The 19,531-nt window shown below is 41.9% G+C and overlaps 1 protein-coding gene across 3 annotated transcripts; it reads right to left on the bottom strand.

Moving 5' to 3' along the window:
• On the bottom strand, positions 1-15,804 carry NRBF2 (nuclear receptor binding factor 2). Of its 3 annotated transcripts, none has more exons than XM_074874328.1 (4): positions 15,647-15,804; positions 4,233-4,317; positions 2,683-2,723; positions 1-1,537 (listed from the first exon to the last, which is right to left on the bottom strand). In XM_074874328.1, the coding sequence occupies exons 1-4, from the start codon at positions 15,698-15,700 to the stop codon at positions 821-823; spliced, it is 897 nt and encodes a 298-aa protein (XP_074730429.1). In that variant the 5' UTR covers positions 15,701-15,804; the 3' UTR covers positions 1-820. The 3 variants fall into 3 exon arrangements, with proteins under 3 accessions (XP_074730429.1, XP_074730430.1, XP_074730431.1); XM_074874329.1 differs by lacking the exon at positions 15,647-15,804 and adding an exon at positions 5,480-6,262; XM_074874330.1 differs by lacking the exons at positions 4,233-4,317; positions 15,647-15,804 and adding an exon at positions 2,863-4,150.
• Positions 15,805-19,531: the final 3,727 nt, after the last annotated feature.

The following is a 19,531-nucleotide window of genomic DNA, read 5'->3' on the forward strand; positions in this document are numbered from 1 at the left end:
TTTAGTGTCAAAACACCTTCGTTTTTATTTCCATATCCTTTTTGAATCAGGTTAAGCTGTAAACAATTTTTCAATCAAATACTGCCAGCTAGAATTACTTCCATTCATGCATCACTGAAAACAAAAAGGGTATTTTTCCTTAAGTATAGATTTTTTCTTTTTTAAACAATGTCACTTTATACAGAAACCAATAGCTAGATTCGATGCACCCTGATTAGTTATGTAAACAGATAACCCAAAAAACTCATCAACAGAACTAGTAAGTTGGTTCCTTCATAGAATGGAAATTAAAATCTCTCCTGACTTGAGGTTAACATGGTCAGGAGTAGAGAGTGTGTGGCACATAAATCCATCTAGGAGGTGTATAAATTGCACTGTATTTGAATTAACAGTTATGCATAATGAAATGCACAGTTTAAATTCATGCTAGAAAGCATTTTTCAATATGAAGTGGCAGCCAAGTGGCAGCCATAACAGTTAGGTTCTGCACCATCATTTATGGCATTATAGATAACTATTACATATAGCATACTTTAAAACCCTGAAGGATTGTGTTACTTGAAACATTCTCCAGGCAGCCATTTGGTTTGAAACATTGGGAGAAAGACTAAAGAGCTTGCCATCTTATACCGATTATGGTACCTTTAACTTTTATGAAGTAGATCAGATATGATGTGTATTTCACAGTAACAAAGTTGCTTTAATGCCTTTTCTCCAACAGTAGGATTGTGTAGATGTTTCTGCCCTCAGATCACCATTGTCCTGGTGGTTTTCCCTTTTCTTAAGTTTGGGTAACTACACTGAGCGCTTTTCCTGGTTTTTAACTATTCATCAGTCCTTTCAGTATATCTTCGGAGAGTTCCATTAGAGGGAGTTCAGGGGACGGGATGTCCAGGGGGGGAAGGTTGGGTATTGGAATGTCCTTTGCCTTCCCACCAGTTGTTGCAAACTTCTGCCAAGTTGCAGCTGAAGAAGCAGTTTCCGAGTGTTGCTGCAGACCCCACAACTCTGACTTCTCAACAAAGTCAGCATCTACATCCAACTCCTTGTCTACCGGAGATTTTTGGAGTCTGGCTCTTTCTGCTTTTAGCTGCTTATTCTCTCTCCTTAATCTCTCATTTTCAGCTACGAGAAACTCTATGTGCCGTTTCAAATCGGCAATTTTGGTTGCCTGCTCTTCTATTATTGTTTTGTCATCTTTTGGAGCTTTACTCCCAATACATGCTTCCACTGGCTCCTTTTTTTTCTGAAGCAGAAATAATAGTGTATCCGGGTCCCTGTCAAAGACACCGTGAACATCCTGTGGATGTTTCTCTGAGGAAGGGCTGTATTTCTGAGTGACAGGAACCAATACATTTTGATCATCAGAGTCTTCAGCAGATGGCTTATAAGAAGTCTGAAGATGTGCAGCTATTTCCTTGTCAGCATTCTGCTGGGCTTTCAGCTTTTCCTCCCTCTTTGCCCTTTTCCACCTCTCCTGGATGAGCAGTAACTGTTTCATGTGACTATCCCTTTGTAATTCCAGTGATAGCTGAGCCTGAGTAAGAACAAGATTAAACAATTTAATTGGTGATCCCTAATCCCACCTGAATATTCATGCATGTAAAGTTACATGCATGTAAATATTTACATAAACAGCACCACAGCATGCCTGAGGGAGGGGGAGGAGCTTTTGTTATTCAGTTACTAAATCCAACAAGAAGTGCTCTCTGCTTGTACAATGCAACAGATTCAGATACGTCATCCAAATTTAGCATAACTACTGGTATTGTGAAGGAGTGAGTTAACATTTGGTCTGTTTGTTTGTTTTTCAGTCACTGACCAGGCTACAATACCTATGAGCGGAGGCACGAGGAGTTTAACTGACCTATGACCAAGAAGGAAGATATTCATTTGGCATGCACAGCCACACTTCAGCTAAATAATACAGACTTATTTGTATGCTTCTGCGATGGTATCTGTGTAGACATATTAATTACACCCAACACTAAGCAGAAAAGTGCTCCAAGGCCAGATATGGTTCCAAATGATTCAGCCACATTTACTGAAAGCGGTGGCATGGTGGTTAATAACTCGCTGGAACCACCTGAGGAAGAGGGTACCATTTTTCTACAAGAATGACCCTTTGGAGGAAAACACAGATGTCTGATCTCCAAGGGTTGATTGTTTTGGTAATATTGGCTAAACTCAAAGCCTGCTGCTATAAAAGTGCTCAGCAGACTATACTACTACATTCACAGATAGATTTGTGCAATGAATAAGTAAAGGTTGTTGTTCTGGAGATCCCCCAGTCAAGGATGAATAAAACCAAAATTACAGACTGTAGATGAGATGCTCAGCTTTGTGTCTCAGCAAAACAGCTTAAGTGCCTCACAGCAAAAGTTAAATATGAAACTAGTTTTATCACCGACTTGAAGATGCCTTGCAGACTAGAAACTATTACTGGAGAGCCCTTGGATGGGTTAGTAGTTCTCTTGTCCCTGTTCCATGTAAACTTCAAAAAACTCTCAAGGAAGACTAGCATCACTGCACTTCTAAAACTCCTGGTGCAGTTGCTGCGAGTTCAGAAAACTATGCCGAGGCTAACGCCACGAGGGGGATGATCGGTCAGGGCACAGTATGACACACAGGCACACACCAGAGCTGTGGCTGATTCTGGCATCTGCTGCACTTTGGTCTCACCTGCTCTGACTGGGTCAGCTTCATAGCGTCGGTAAGGTATGCTGCAGAAGAGAAAATTGATAAACACTTAGGACAAGGTTGCAAAACCTGAACGTTTCCATAAAGGCTAAGAAAAGGCTTCAGCCCTTTTGTATTTTGAATACCCACATAACAGCAGCAGTCCAGAGGCAAAGTATTTACCAAGTTACAGTGGCTGGAAACACCTGCTGGTTTTCAGAAGTCTGAAAAAGTTACTGCAAGATCATGTAATGCACGCTACGCCCTTCCCATGGCATCTTGTTGGCTCGGGTTGTTCCAATTTTTTTTGTAGAGGAGGACAGCGGCCATTTCCAGAAAGTCCCAGAAGAACAACTTTCCCGTGAAGGGATGAAACACAGCTAAGGACCAGACTTTTAAAACATACAAGCATTTTAAGACAAAATGTGGTAAGTAAAATCCTCACACCCATGGCACACCAGTATTATTAAGTCATGCTTTTTAATTATATTCTTGATGAAGGGATATAGTCCACAGTTCCCCAGTTTTTTCATCAACTTCCCCTCCAAACCAGAAAATGTGCTGGCTTAGAGTCAGAGCAGTACTTTGGACTTTGATCATATCTTGCTGAAAATAAGAAGGTATAAGAAATTCTTAACCAAATTCAGAAGGATGTAAGATAATGGCACAGAATCATCAGATGAAGAAAAGCAAGAAACTTTCAGTGCATTTCTGGGTTTTGTCTTGGTATAGGAAGTGAAGGAAATCAAAAAGAAAAGTCTGCATATTAGAATGTAGGTGCTATCCCCTGTTGCTCTGAGCATTCATAAATACCAAAGAAATGATCAGTTTCTCATTTATGGGGTTTTCTAGTATTTATGAATGGAAAGTGAGAACACCTGGTATCTAGGTTACAATATTTGGAGTATCCCCTTATTTTGCCTCCACACAAACCCTGTCAATGGAAACATCCTACTTGCTGCACCAATTAAGATGTCCTCTTTCTTCTGCCAAGCAGTTGCTGCACTGGCAGACAGCTGAGGGACTCCAACACACATAACTAAGCATGACTAGTTAAATGGGCAGGTAAATGCACAAAGTCTCACTTAGGTGGGGCTGTCCATCACAGCGTCAAGGCCTGCGATACAATCTGCTGTTTTGCTGGAGTTCTGGGAAAGCTGAGCTCACCACCTGTTCTTAGCTGTCTTGATTCAGACATTAGGAAGTAAACTTTTGTAAGCAAACATTCGTCTACGTCTTTCCTTTATCAACAGAGAAAGCAGGTGACTTCAGCTATGAAAGCAGCGAAGAAAACACAAAGTCTTGGCTTTGTCTTGAGTCAAGAACTGCCTTCACAGTGATAACCACCTCTAATCAAAACAACTTTGGAAACATGTGACTTTAGCTGCTCATACTAGACAAAAAGTTTCCAAAAGGATGCTTGATCCAGACTGAAAAACAAATTCACATTTTAAGAAGAAAAATTTTGCAAGTAACTAGATATTCCACTTGCATGAAGCATGCAAATCTAGAAAGTGATTTTAAGAGCTGGAATGTGAGAAATACCTACTCACCAGCAGCTTTTTTGTGACAAGAAATTGCTTCTTCATATTTCCCTGCTGCCAACAAACGGTCTGCTTTTCTGCTCTGCTGGTGAGCCTTAAAACAAAAAGAGGATTACATCAATGAGGGTTAACTGAAAAATAGTTATACCTGTTTTAAAAGGTAATCAGCACATCTAAGAAACCTGTACTGATTCCAATTCTCAGGGTTTTAGGCTCAGATCTCCCACTCCCTTCCAAGCTTTATAATTCAATTTCTTCTTTAATACTACTTTACAAGAATCTGTACTGTACAGGTAAGAACTGAAGTTTGTTAATGCAGCAAAGATGGTGTGTACATAACAAAACCCTTTTGAAGCTGTTCCTCAGAAAGCACGTGTTCTCCTTTATAGGCAGGCATTTACTGTAGTCGTGTAAAAAGACCAGTAGGCCATAAGAAGTTATGAGAAGCTGTAAGTATTTAGGACCAATTTACCTGGCAGAATTCAAGGTATTTGAATAATGTTGCAGCTTACAGCTGAGTTGACACTTTCTGCTGTCCCATGCCCAAGAGGCTTTGCCTCTTGGGTGAAGAAATAGCAAATGATCTTTGGGGTTTTTTTGTTTGCAGTTTACACCAGTTAATGGAAGCAGTACAGCCATAGTTAAAGATATCAAAGTTGCTGCTGTACAACAGTTAAGTCTATATTAGTATTTGTCAGCCTCTAATGTAAACCACTAAGGTAGACTAAGGATGTTGTTGAAAGCAAGCAATTGATGCAAGTATTTGCATATGCTCAGTGAGAAACAGTATTGCATAACCAGCACTGCAACATTCATGAAAGCAAGTCTTTTTGTCGTTACTACAAGACATGAATTTTATGGTCCTTCCTCCAAGACAAGTCATGTAATATGAAAGGCTACAATCACTAACTGGCAAGACTGTCAGTAACACAGACTATTCATGACTGATTTACCATATGCTGCATTTGAAGTAAACAGACACCAGGTACCAGACACTGACTCTGTGAAACAACACAAGACACTTATGAATCTGAAGAAGTGTTGCCTGTTTCTTTGTTTAAGATCACTGTTTCTCAGGAAAGCTTTTACCAAATCCATACCAACTGAACCTGTAGGGGAAACAGAGCTGAAAGCCTGAAATCTGCCTCTAATTCTGCTCTGACCCATAAAAATTCTCTATTTCCTCCCTTCACCCAAATAAAGGCATAAAACATATCAGACTTCAGATGTTTGGTGAATATAAGTCACCGACTCACTTTAGGCATGTTCCAGGATCAATGTAAAAATGAGCGCATTCGTCCATGTCCTCAGATGTTAGAACAGCTGGTTCCCTACAGGCCTTACAGAATTACACTTTTCTCTGTCTCCTGCAGTCTTGACAGAAGCATCGAAGGTCAGATAATCCAAACAGGATGGTAACATGATTCTATCAGGACTAACATGATAGTTACACTAACATATCCATTTAAAAGATAAGTTCCAACATGCGGGTCAATTTCTTTGTCATCTTTGTCTTCCAAATTGACATCACCTGTTAAAGTAAGTTCAATTTTCTACCAGAGTTTTAGCAGCTCTGACACCACAGAAAACACTCTTTCGGGCAATGGCTGTTCTTTAGGAATCCCTAGCAGTTATATCACTGCATTTAGCCATTTGGCTTTTCTAAAACTGATTTCATACGCTAATATGGAGTGTTCTTAAAAAACCTCACAGTTCCTTGATTCTTCACAACAAATATTTCCGTTATATTCTTCTACACCTTCATTTAATCCTCAGAGCACTGTCAGCATTCCCTGTTTCTTCTGAGGTTAAATAATCTCAAAAGAGGAAGTGTTTTTCTATTGGAAAATCATCTATTTTATGGCCTTTTTCTATGGCCTCCTACAAATGACATATGACAGAAAGATAAATTTATTTCCCACAGGAAGGAACAAAGGGTATTGGCTCATATAGAACCATCTCCTTGGTTATTCATGGCAGCTCATCCAGTTACAAATTAGCTATGTCATAGACATAAAAACACCTAAGCAAGCTCCTTGCAAAACAATTTTTCAATAAATTACTATTGATACAGCTGCTTCTGCAAACTGCATGGGCAGGGCTAAAAAAAACAGGGAAAGAGGAAACAGGGTAGCTAGAGACAGAAGAGCTAAGAAAGCAATTCAACAAGCCAGGAGCCTGGTTCCATTTATTAGTTTCTACATATAAGAATTTGAGTCTGATTGTTTTCAAAGGTTATTTTCGTATGTTTTAAACTACTGGAGCATGATTTTCCTCAAATCACTTAAGCACATGCAGAACATTTGAGGACAGTCAGCTGTTATTTGATTGAGCAATTAAATTATTTCCATTCTCAATTAACTCCCAGTAAAGCTGAAGGGAGTCTGAAGAAGTTGGGTTAGCCTGTGAATAAAATTAGGAAAACAACAGTCCAGAGATGCTAGCAAAAATAAAAGCTAGGATCCTCTGATCACAAGGTCAAAATGCCTTCCTTGCTGTTACATCAGAATATATAGATGTCAGGCCATCTTACTCTGAAGCAGAGCAGCAGACTTCCCCAGTGGAAACAACAGGAACTGCAGCAGAGAAAAATCAGTTTCAGCACAGCCTTGTGTGAAAAAGCTAGGTGTTTTGCAGTCAGTCATGGGGAAGGAACTCCTCATTTTGTATGTTTTCTTGCCAGCTTGACAAGGAAATATTTGCTCATTTATTCCACCCTGCGAGTGTTTGCTCCAATTAGGTGATTATGGAAGGACCAAGGAATTTCTCCCATTTTCATGGCAGATTATTCATCACCAGCAGTTTGAACAAATTAGTGGTGCTGTTTGCTAGCAGCAAGTGGTGAAGCTGCAACAGAAGTACTTGGATGCTTAATAGCCATGTATCATGGATAAGCTGCTACATCTTGTCTAGCCTGCTGGTTTATTCTTAGTGCTGTTACACTTAGCCACACAGCATCCAACCATTGTTAACAAATCTATTTTGCACTCAGAGGGGCCTGTATCCCATTATAAAACTGGCAATAGAAGAATTGGTCTTATATCATAAAGTGAAAAAAATGGCTCTCAAGTTTATCCCTGGCCTGACGTCATGCTAGAGGAAGGTGTTTACACCAACAGTTCTGAAGCTGCTATGCTGGTTCCCAAGAGATTCAAGCAGGACTGCTTTGACTTTGGTCTTGCTGCTGCATAACTGCAGTGGGCTTATATATCTGATTTGTCTGTCCTCTTCTAGTTGCAGTGCTGGAAATAAATGTAGCATGTGGTGTAAGAATAATTATCATTAATTAACAAGCTATGGAATTAAAGGGGGGAAGCAGGTCAACAACTACTTCCAGATGTCCCTCCCAATCCAGACAAGCAGGAATTCCCAGTAGGTAAATGGAGAGGTGTAACAACTTGCCTCTCGTAAGAGGAAGCAGGTGTGAGTGAAGGATGGCCAAGCTAAAAAGCTTCCTCACCTTGCTCTGACATATTGGGATCTTAAGGGATTTGTGTATGTGTGTCACTTGAACCGCTCTGGATCAACTACAGAAGCAGGTAAGCTAGACAGCTTTCCTCAAACTTTCCAACTGTAGCTGAGGTGTTAAGGGATGAGACCTGCATTTGTAAGTTTGTACTGCTATTCCAGAGAAATGGCCTATTTGTTTTTTCAACCCAACTAGCCCAAATCATTGCTTATGTAATCTCTGAGCAACAGAATAAAAAAAATAACCAACCAACTCTCTAAAAAACAAAGCAGGTCTCTTCTTTGCCTAGAGCTTTCTTTAGCAGCCCAAAAATTAACACTTAGCTTCTTTTTTTCCAATATAAACTAGACAATGATGTGACTGCAGGCCCTGAGAAACAAAGGTGTAAGGCCCACTTGCCAGATCTCTTACCACTCGCTCAAACTAAAAAATAAAAATGCTAGTTTTCTTTCTAGTGATAGTGCACTATCACCACTTAAAGGATTACCACCACATGATCCTAGTTTAGGTTGGGGGGCAGGGAGAAGCTACTGTTTATCCCATATGATTCCAGTTGATGGCTAGCTATTATAGAAAGCAGAGTAACAGGAAAAACTCTGCTTGATTCTACAATATTTTTAAACAGTAGATGTAGTATACTACTCATTTTTAAAGAGGGTAAGTCTACTACCCTCTCCTAAGAGCAGTAATTTGCAGCAGTCCTCCTATAGCTGAGACAGTCTTGTGTATGGTTTGTTTTTCTTTGTTCCCCTAATAGGAACAACTCTTCACTGGACAAAGCCTTGCACAAGATGGTAAGCTTACAGCCTTCTTTGTTCGTTGTAAGGGACTTTTCTAGAAAGTGATATATTTTAATATGATTATGAAGCACAGATTACAGTGCTTTACTTAGTAATAAAGTTACCAATGAAGGAAGGAAAACACAGATGCTAAAATGATGGGGCCTGAGGAAAGCTAACTGCAAAGAAGTTCTGTCTAATATAACAGTTTGTAACTGTTTTAAGTGAAACCACTGTTTGCTGCTAACATCATCTATTTTATGCTATGGACTGTGGATACCAGTTAGCTTTGCCAGAAAGGATCAATACCTGTGCTCTCTTACTGCTGAAAGCAAAGATGAAGGTATTTTTTTGAGACATGAGGGATCTATTTGGGGATTTGTTTCCTTAAGGAGACAGGGCTGTCTTTCTAAGAATGTAATTTGGAGAAAGGAAGAGTCAGAAAGTGCACATTGCATTGCTTCCATATTGTACAAAAGAGTGTCAAGTCTCTTCCACGTGTGTACTTACAGCAGCAGGCCACAAAGGGTGGCGTGAGGTGGTGTACCTCTATTTCCCCCACCCCACAAACACTGTCAGTGCTATACCTACAGAAGTCTCTTTCAAACCCATTCTTACCAGAAAATAGCAAACTTAGAAAGGTTTGAATGCATATGTCTGCACACACATTGAAAAATGGAATGAAGAGAGAATACAAACTTGACCTGAGAGGTCCAAGAATAAACTATGGTCATCCATTTTTTTTATTAAAAATCATGATGAATAAAACTCAGAGTGACTATCAAAAATGCTTGTATTTACAGGCAGTTACACTAGAAGCAAAAATAATAGAGTTCCACCATAACTTATGCTAAATAATGGGAATATATTTGCCACTAAGCCTAAAGAAATGGTAAGGTGTAGCTTTATCAACAGAAGCAAGCCCCCTTAAAAATACTCCCTGTAGTCTATAGAGAAAGATAGAGTTGACTGAAGGAGGAACAAAAAATGGCAGAAGCCATTGTGGCTGCTCAACCAAGACCACTAGTCACATGTTAGCTCAGTTTTCTGTCTTTGAAAGCCTGTACTTAGCAAGGTTGACAGAACAATGACTCAGCTGTAAATTACAGGTTAGTGTGACTATAGAGCAAAACAAGTATGGGAAACTCTCATGAGAATGAAATCTCAATATTAACAGACTCCTCACTCACTTGGTATTGAACTGTAAAGATGCTGAAGTTCAGCTCGCTTGTAAGCAATAATAGGATTAGAATTTAAATATATGGGCGGACAAGCAAGCAGTTGTTTAGCCAGCCAACATTAATTCACTGAATAGAATTCTAACTGACTACACGTGTGTTCCCAACCTATTCCAAATTTAAGATAAAATGGTTAGTCTGAGTTCCTCACCATGCAAATGCAATTAAGAGATCTGGAACGAAACCAACTCACATTCACACTGCTCAGGTTAGGTGGAGTCTTCAAAACCCCGTACAGGCATAGCTGCAGCTCTTTCCCTGATCACCTGCAACTTCATTAAGGTGTGGTATCCTTTTACCTACTGCATAGTCAAATCAACCTCATTCTCTTCCTTTTCATCCATTTAGTATGATAACAGCACTAAATGCTTCAACTTGCTTGTCAGAGCCATTTTGTGTACCTACAGTTCTCAGCTGCTTTGGTAAAATGCTTTTCTTGTCCTATATAGTGCTGTAGCTGGTACTACACTTAACTGGAGGTTATAAGCTAAATGAGAACAGTTCCAGTGCCCTGATAATAAAAACAATCTGGGCTCCTATAGGTAGCCCTAAACCACGTGGCTCAAGCTGTTACAGCAACTGAGCTACCTCAGCAGGGACAACTGAATCACCACAACAAATGGTCCAGTAAACAAACTACTCCAGGACCAACAATTTCAATCAAGTGGGGCAGAAAGGCTTCAACCATGACTTCAGTCCGCTGCCTCCCCCAGGCCTTTATGAGTCAGCTTCGTTTGGGTCTTAAAACTGTTAGGTACGCTTACTTGGAGCTGAACTGCATGGCTTGACGATATGCACGTAATGCCAGCGTGACACAGCAGAAAGGCACTGCTGGTAGGTACCCAAACAGCACAGACACCAGTGAGGAATTAATGCTGCTCTCAACCACCTGTAGCTTAGCTAATTTTGTTCATGACTGGGAGCTACTGCAAGTTGTTACACGTGCAACATGGAATAGCTTTGTGTTGTGCTTTAAGAGTAGTTAGATGACTGAATACAACATTGTTGAGCTTTTCCAAGGAGGCTATTACTGATCTGGCTGTTCAACTGATGCAGCACCTCCAGTGACTTTACTCAGACGGATGTGCTGCTGCCTCTGTGGGTTCACACCTTACAATGTCCTTAGCTGAAATGAATGGCCCCATATAGATCATGTTGTTATTGCAAAAACCAAGACAAGGCTTCCACTGCTGTGGTAAAAAGAGACTTTGTATTAGGCGTGTCTATATAATGATACTTCTGCTTTTATTACCTACAAGCCTATTTTCTCTAGCTTGAGTTCAGAACTGAGTGCACATGCCTCTCTTCATTTTAGATTGGAAGAGCAAATATGGCTGATTTTTTTTTAATAAAGATTAACCTGAAAGCCAAGGAAACAAACTGGATTCAGTGGATGTTTCTGTAGATTAACATAATACTCCTGTTTTTCCAATCAAGATAAGTGGTGCAGGCTGGTGTTAAGTCTCAAGCACACTGGCCCATGTGGTTTAAATCCTTTGGTCTCTGGTAAACTTTCATAGATGCTTTCTGTTTTCTCCTCCTACTCTTCCATATTGCATAGTTATTCTGCTTGTTATTTTGCCCTCGTGTGGATGTAGAAATCACCTCACTTCTAAACCATTTCTTAAAGTAGACCACTGAGTAGCTTGCACTGGAATGGTTGCTACCAATGGCTTACAGCATTAATATTAAAAACTTCCATTACATGAGGTTCTTGCAGTATACATTTTGGTGTGTTATTCTCACTCCAGCCACTGGTCTGTGCTTTCTGTTTTTCATTAAAACAACAGCTCTTCAAGATGGGTCTCTTACACTTCAAGAAACTTATAGGCAATAGGTAGTCACCAGATTTTGGATTGTATTTTATTATAAACCATATAAAGTGCTATTACCTTGTAGGAAGAATACAAGGTAAAGGTGGTACAGCTCCTTAGCAAATAATCTATACGAAGATACTGAGATATTAAAGTAGAATCTGCAGGGTTATGAAGTCCTGAGTGTCAGACTCTGTTCAATGAGCAAGTTTCCTTTTTAGTATCTTCTTGAGGTTGATACTATTTGCCTCATTTTTACAGTGTTACTTCCAAGCTTCTGATGGTCAGCAGTGTGCTGTTATGCTTCTTAACTGATACCTTTTGCTCCTATACCTAAGGTTAAAATTATTGCTGGATGTGAGATAAGAATTCTTTGCCTAAACCAGATGGCAGCAGGAATTGCCCCTACAGTAGGTAGCATTTTTAACTGCTTTTTTTTACAGAGCATCTTTTCTTATGAGACTTATCTTCATGCTTTTGCAGTAAAAGTTTTAATCTGTTAAATAATGTTGAGATATCTTAGTTTATGGCACTGGATTATGTGTGAAACAAGTGTTCAGATGGAGAAGATATCTGCTATATGGTTGCCTGCAGGTGCAGGGACTGCACTTGGTCCATACCAGTTTTAAGTTCCACAGCACAGCCTAAATACTTTATTTGTAGGGTTGAAGAACTGGCTTCCTTATTAGTAAAAGCATAAGGATGAGGTCTTTAACCCATTCTTTCAAGATTAGATGATGTTTCTCATCTCTATAGTACACTAAAGGGGGAGAGGGAAGGAGGGAAATGGGCAAAAGGAAGAGACAAAAGGAATCCTCAAGTATCAGAGCTGCCCCAAAACACTTTCCCATGGCTCTAACAACTGGGAGGATGGCAAGAGATTTTGGAAAAATTGTTTCAATTTATTCCTAAATAAAGTATCACTGGATACAATGAATACCTTGAGGATAGCTCAGTGGAAAAATCAAATCGGCAGTTAGTATTGTAGCATAAGCCCTAGAAAGGTTAAAAGAAAGAAAGATGGGGTTAGACTTGGCATGATTATTTGTTAAGCATGCAACAATGGCACAGAAGGTGTACAAAAACATAAGAATAACTTTAAAAGGAAAAAAAGGGGGTCTGAAGAACTAAAGCCAAATTCTAAAGAGGTAGGTCCATTTCTCACTGAAGTCACCTGAAGGTCAACGATTAAAACTTCCATTAAACAAAAAACACTGTAGTTTATTTTTTTTAAAAACATCTGGAAAGCAAAACAATACCTGTCTAGTGCCATCTAAAGAGGTAAATCAGTGGATTAGGGAAACCAAAATATAATTGAACTTAAAAGAAATATCACTGATAGTTTAAGGCATTAACTAAGACCCAGATGCATAAAAATAAAACATAATTTTGAGGAAAACGTGTCTTTCAGAAGGCAGAAAAGAATGTAATTGAAGTCAGCAGAATACAATATTTATGGCATGCCACCTGTAATTAGGAAGGCAAAACAGTCAAATATATAAACAATAACTGAAACTAAAAAATGCAAGTGATTAAGTGCAGCTGGTGTGCTACATGTTGACAGAGAAATGGAGACATTAGGATACTGCAAAACTACTAAGGATTTTTTTCTTTGTCAGACCAGCTCCCCAGGAAAATCAGGACAGTATCCATGCTTTCCAGTAACTAAGACTAAATGCTCAAATATACAATTAATGAACGAGTTTTACAGGACAAAGCAACATGCAAGAACTATAGCAAATTCTGATGAAAAGCCTTAACTAAAGAAAAATCAATTTCACAAAAATTAGCAAGCCATGATATACTGAAAGAAGGAAAATACTTTGTACTTAAGTCATTGATAGCAGATGAATAAGCCTAACAATTAGTGTGTCCAAAACCACTTAGTAGTTTAGGGGGGTTTTGTTTGTTTTTTTCCCCCCCTCCCCTCCTCTCTGATGGTTTGGCATCTTTGGAAAAAGTTGTGGTTTTCCAATCCACAGGAACTAGACTTAGGTAAGAGAAGAAATTTACAGGAGAAGCAAGTGAAATATATGACACTGGATAGTATCAAAAACTTAAATGAACATTCTTATCTTGGAGGTTGGCACCTTCCCTGAATGTTGTTGCGAATCTGAAACTCGGCTGCAGAGAGGGACCATGAATAGAAGAGCTTTGCAAAAACCTAGTTACTCCAGTTCATGTCCCTGTAAAAACGTAGGCATGTTCTAACCATGGTTCTGTACCCATTCAAGCTCTTGTCACAAAGAGTTTTCATGGTGCTTGACACAACCTGAGAAGACAGGTCATTTTTCTATATAAGATGATCCATAGTTATACGATGCAGCAGTTTCAACAAAAGGTTTTGTATTTCAGGATACTCCTTACAAGGGAGTAGGAACATATGCACAGGCAACTTCATAATTTTCTGTACAAAACTATGTAAAGCAACTTTTTTTCCTGTATTACCTGTTACGCAGAAGTGTCTTGATCTTATTGTTAGCCTGGTGCTAGACAGGTGTGGTAACTGCACGCTCCTACTGTTGTCAGAGGATCACCAACCAGGCTTTAGTCATATGCTTGTCACTCCTACGATCCTTAGTAAGTAGTCTTAGTAAGACACACTACTAACTGGTGATATCTGCACTGCCACGAAGTTGCTACTTTCAGCTATTTGCTAGTAAATATTCAACTATAATTTTCTCCTTAGAAACTCATGCATCTTTTAAAAGGGTTTTTACAGTGCCTGTGAAATAGCTATAGTTTATCCCTCTGTATTACCACACTGCAAGTTTGTCTGACTTTAAACCCATCATATCAACAAGTTACAAGAGCTTTCTACTTCCTGTGGTTCCTTCCTTTGATCAGGCTTCCAGTACATAGAGTAAAAAGTCTGAGACAGCATGATGCAGACATACCCAGAGTGGTTCTGCACCATCAGTTCAGATCTAAATAAACCATCTTCTTGCTACACTGTCAGCCCTAATTCCACGGGTGGTCTGCAATGCCAATTTTACAAGCCTTTCTGAAACTCGAGACAGCAATCCAGAAATACCTGACTGACTCAGTATGGAGCAGGCAAGTGTTTGTCAGGGCTGACACTGTGCTGGAGCAAATAAGTTTTGATTAAACACTGAACTGACACAAGTCTCCAAGGCTTGCATGGCAATGTCTAAACAATTTCTGGACCAAACTCATTCCTGGAAGCATTACAGCTGTATTCCTGGTGTGCTGCTCTTGGCTAACTAGACTGCTGGACCAAAGCTAGTTTTCTAAGGGAATGCTCTCTGTATCAGCACGTCTGTGGTACAGTCAAGATACAGCTTTGATAAAACCACATGACAGCAGAGAATTAACTGTTCTTGACCCTAGATCTTGTCTATGTGACGGAAACCTACCAATTTGGGCAGTTTAGATCTGATTAACTTTTGCATTTTCAGACATCTGTGTTTCAGTTAAAGTTCCTTACAGATTTAGTTTAAGCAGAGTAATTACCGGTTTAAGATTTTAAAGCACTTCACCTTCTGAAATGAAAGGAAGCATCTAGTCAGTAGTGGGCCCTGATAAGCCTCTCAAACTCTTTAAACTGACATAGATACGGCCTGGGTCATCTAAGCGTTTCCTTCCACAACTTCCCTTGTCCCCTGTGTTTGCAACTTGGGCCAGACTTAACACACCCCACCGCCCCCACCTCAACGTGCCGCTACACGCACCGCTGCGTTGTTTCCCCTCCCGGGGGGCCGCCGGGCACGGAGCAGCCCCGCTCCCGCCGCGGGCCCCGCAGGCACTCCCCTACAGCGGCCGCCAGACCGCACTGGGGCCAGCACAGTCCCGCCCCACCCCCCGCAGGAGCCACCTCACGTCCGGGACAGCCGCTCGGCCCCGCGCCCCTCCGGGCAGGCCAGGGCACGGTGCCGCCGCGGCAGGGCCTGGCACAAGCCCTGAACAGGTGCTGGGGGGAGGGACGGACGGACGGACCGACACGGAGAGGGCCCTATTTACAGCTCAGGTCGCGCTTCTCCGTCCGGTTACCCACCGGTAAGAGGGGAGCGGCGTCACCCTCTCGGCGCCGCCTGAGGGCCGAGCGCGGCGGGGAGCCCGGCTGACAGGACGCGCCCCCCACCCCGTCCCCCGCGCTGCTCACCAGGTTGAGGGGCCCCTCCATCACTTCCATGGACGGCGGGGGCTGCGGGCACATGGGCGCGGAGGCGGCCTGCTCGCCGCTCCCGGTGCCGCCGGCCCCCACCGCCCGGCCCAGCCCGGCTGCCGCCGCCGCTCCTCCCGCGTCCCCGCCCCGGCGGGTTGTAAACACGGCGGCCGCTTCCGCCCGGCCCGCACCGGGCGGCGACTCGCGAGAGCCTGCGGGTCGCGCGAGACTCGGCCGGCGTCGCCGGGGCAACGGGCGCCGCTCCCGGCCCTCCCCGCCCCGCCCGCGGCCGGCCTCGCGCCGCCCCGACGGCCGCCTTCCCGCCCGCGGGCGCGCGCGCCCCGCTGAGGGCAGAGGCGGGGGCTCGGTCCGAGGGGCCGGGAGAGCGGCCTCCGAAAGGCGGAGAGGTAGCGCCCGTCGCCCGGGGGCACGCAACCGGGATGTCTTTCCCTCCTTTTTTTTTTGTTTTGGTTTTTTCCCTGTGGCGCAGGTCGTCGGTCTGTAGACGCGTGGGGTTTCTGTGAGGAAAAAATCACCCAGCACGGCCATGAGTCGCGGCGGTAAAAGCGCCCATCGCCGCAGGGCAGGGCAGGGCAGGACAGCAGGGCCGGTACCGGTACCGTTACCGGAGAGGTGCCGCGGGCAGGAGTGACAGCGAGGAGCGCCCTCCCATCGCGGAGGTGCAAAACCCGCTCCTGCCCTGCAGCTCTGCCCTGAGGTGCGTTACCCGATCCAAGCAAAGGTGATGGGGGCCGGGCTGTTGTTTCGGCCCCGGACACAAAGCCAGTCAGGAAAGTGGCCGGTTCAGCTCCCTCAGTGAGGGGCAGAAGAAACAGCTACTGCTCTTCGCGGCTCTTCATTGCAGGAATTGCGGTATGTGAAAACAGGTGGCAATGACAGTGATACCAAAATTGCCCTATCACCATGTATGTGCTACAAGATAGTAGTATTAATTATTTAAAATAATCTTTCTGGAGAAAGATCAGCTAAGCAGGTCGCTGAACAGCAAATAAGACGACCAGATAACTTTCTGAGCATCCTTCTCCGTACAATGTTGGGTTTTATGAAGACTATAGAGAAGAAAACCGCCATAAAGGGATTGTGTATAACTTCTTAGGTGGAACTGAGGATGGCGTGAGTTCACAGGAGCATGGCAGTAATAGACTGAAAGGGGAACAAGGGCAAGAAAAAAAAGGGGAGACAGAAGAGGATCGAAGGTAGGGGGGAAGATGAGACACCTAGAAAACAAGAAGTAAAAAAGCTAATTAGCAGTAAGTAAAGAAAGTCCGGGATTTTCTTTGTACCCTTTGTAGATGTGATCCTCAGACATGAGTGGCGTCTGTGGGTCTCTGAGGGAGCCTACACGGCCTGATATGCCGTAGCTCTCAGCTATCCCTGTGCTATGGGGACTAGCTTTGCAACACAGGAGTGCTGGGGGGAGTTTCCCTTCCAACATAGGTGGTTAGACAAGATAGTCTCTTCGGGCAAGGAGCTTCCAAAAGATACTTCGCTAGTTCCTGTTTTCATTTGCAAGAATTTATCTATCACTTGGTTTAATTACATATCACAAAGTTAGATCCTATGTAGTCCAGAGTGGTTTTGATCTAGAGCCCACTGTTTGACCAATAGCTAGGTGAAGTTGTCCTGTATCAGCCATTGACAAGATTGGTCGGCCAGGGTGAAGAAGAAAGGCTACTTGACGCTTCACTGCCAGTACTTACATTCGGACACATGAGATGATAAAATGGAATTGTTTTGTTGTACCAGACCATTGTGTTTTCCTTCCTCTTAGCTCATGGACACACACCCATGAAGAGGGAACATTCGTCTGTCATCTGTAGGAGTACATCTCCCACCTTGACTGTCCCACTTGGTCACCGTTCCTCTTTGTAATGGCAAGCCCTTCTCTAACCCTTAGCCCTGTGCTGCCTGGCCTTTTTCTCTCACTTGCTGGTAGTGCTACAACAGGAAAAAGTCTGCCAAAGGTCTTTACATATGAGCACAAAACTTGGTTGTTCAGTTGTTAATGAAGTTATACTGAGTTTATGTGTCACAATTTACTGATTCTCTTGCATCTGTACAGTCTTAGCTGGTCGATTATCCTTTTCCATACTGCATTAATCCAGAGGCAAATTTTGATGGTCTTACTGAATATTATGTAGGATGAGATTTTAGATACACTGGCAGTTAAATTGCATATTGTCAAGCTGTTATTTCTAGCCCCTTTACTAGCTCTTTTATAAATCTTTGGTGACTAAACTGCAGATTTTTATTTATTTATACTATATTGCTGATCCGTTTGTGTATAATTTTTAATTCTGCATAAAATGTTTGACATGACAGGTAGCTACATAGCTAGTTTTTACTATGCTTATCAGTTCTCCATAAATCATACCAATTTGCTAAGATAGGTCATTAGGTCAAACACTTTCTTAGAAATAAAACAAACCAGTTCTGAGAAATGTTTTCCATTACTCCTGCTGCTGGCTCAGGAAAGACAATTTAATTTATTGGGTTTTAAGAGACAGTCAATGTTCATTTCAAGACACATTATTGTTAGTGGAAAGAGGAGTAAGATGCTAGGCCAATTTACCACTTGTGGAATGGAAGCTAAAGGAGTGAGGGGTATTGTATGAACAAAATAAAGGTTTTGGGAGCCGTGTTGCTGAGTCAAGCCAATGAGTTACAGCCTGCCTGTTCATGTAACCAGCAGTGGTCATTACTGTCCCTCCAGTGGCTGTAAGCCCCTCTGGGGACCTGGCCATGCCTCTTCTCATCCAGGGACTGGTAGCAGACGCTTAAATGGGGCATTTTCCTTGGCTCATGTGTCAATGTTTCATTTCCTATATCTAAATCTGATCAAAAACTGTTGGTAAATAAAAAGAAACGTGACAAGATTACTTTTAAAATCTCATGTTTTAAGAACTGCTAGTGATATGCAGGATTTGCTTCAGAACCATCAGTGTTGCTGTTTGCAATGCTGTATTCAACTTATTTAGTTTCTAGTGTGATTTTTTTTCCTGATGGATAGGCAGTACTTTTTGGCTTTGGCAAAATGAAAGTATCACTGTGCCCCAGTCCTTCCATCATGCTGCCAGTTCCTGAGCGGCTGTGGAGAGCGAGTAAAACTTGTAACATTATCTGTGTAACATTAGTTGCAATGTGATATAGTGATGTTATTGCTAGATCAAAATCTAAATTTGTATGGAAGTTCTCCTTTACTCAGGGAATAATCTTGGGACACTTTGTAGATTTATGTCCAAAATTCGAAGATCCTGGAGTGCTGGATGTCACATATTTGTTCCAGATGATGTGCTAACCTCTGTTGCCTTGGACTGAAAATGGCTACAATTTTCTACCAGTGTCTACGGAGTTGTTCTAAGAGATTTAAAGTTGCTCTCCGGAGAAAACAAAACCATAGTAAATAGTCTACTACATTATCTGTAAACTCATCAATGAAAACAGGATGATTATTTCTTTTCATTACCACCCTTTCTGTGTTTTGCATGTTTTGTTCCTACCTAGGGACAGCATGGGAATAGCACGTTGACTGTATAAGTATAAATTAAATGTTTGTCTAAAAGAAGAACTATTAAAATGTAATTCTGGGCAGGATGTGCCTGTCAGCAGGAAGCTTCCTAAAATACCCTGTGTTTTAAGAGTGGAATTTTAGAGTAGGAGGGAAGTGTAGAATTGCTATTTACCTGTCTGATGCTGCTTTTGACACACATGATGAGCCAGCTTCATTTGACTGTCACCTCCTTAGGAGGCAGAATTCCTCAGCCCACACTTTGCTTAGCATTGACTACTTCTTTATTTATTCTTTGTGCCTTTGCATTTTATCTGGACTGTGCATTTTCAGTCAAGCTCCAGTTAAAGACA

This window comes from Strix uralensis, chromosome 7, assembly GCF_047716275.1.
Source record: "Strix uralensis isolate ZFMK-TIS-50842 chromosome 7, bStrUra1, whole genome shotgun sequence".
NCBI classification, from domain to species: domain Eukaryota; kingdom Metazoa; phylum Chordata; class Aves; order Strigiformes; family Strigidae; genus Strix; species Strix uralensis.

Coding starts and splice junctions, on each gene's coding strand:
- NRBF2 (XM_074874328.1), bottom strand. CDS start 15,700: ATGTGCCCGCAGCCCCCGCCGTCCATGGAAGTGATGGAGGGGCCCCTC. Junction 2,724..4,232: donor TTGTCACAAAAAAGCTGCTG/GTGAGTAGGTAT, acceptor TCTCTTCTGCAG/CATACCTTACCGACGCTATG. Junction 1,538..2,682: donor AGCTGACCCAGTCAGAGCAG/GTGAGACCAAAG, acceptor GTTCTTACTCAG/GCTCAGCTATCACTGGAATT.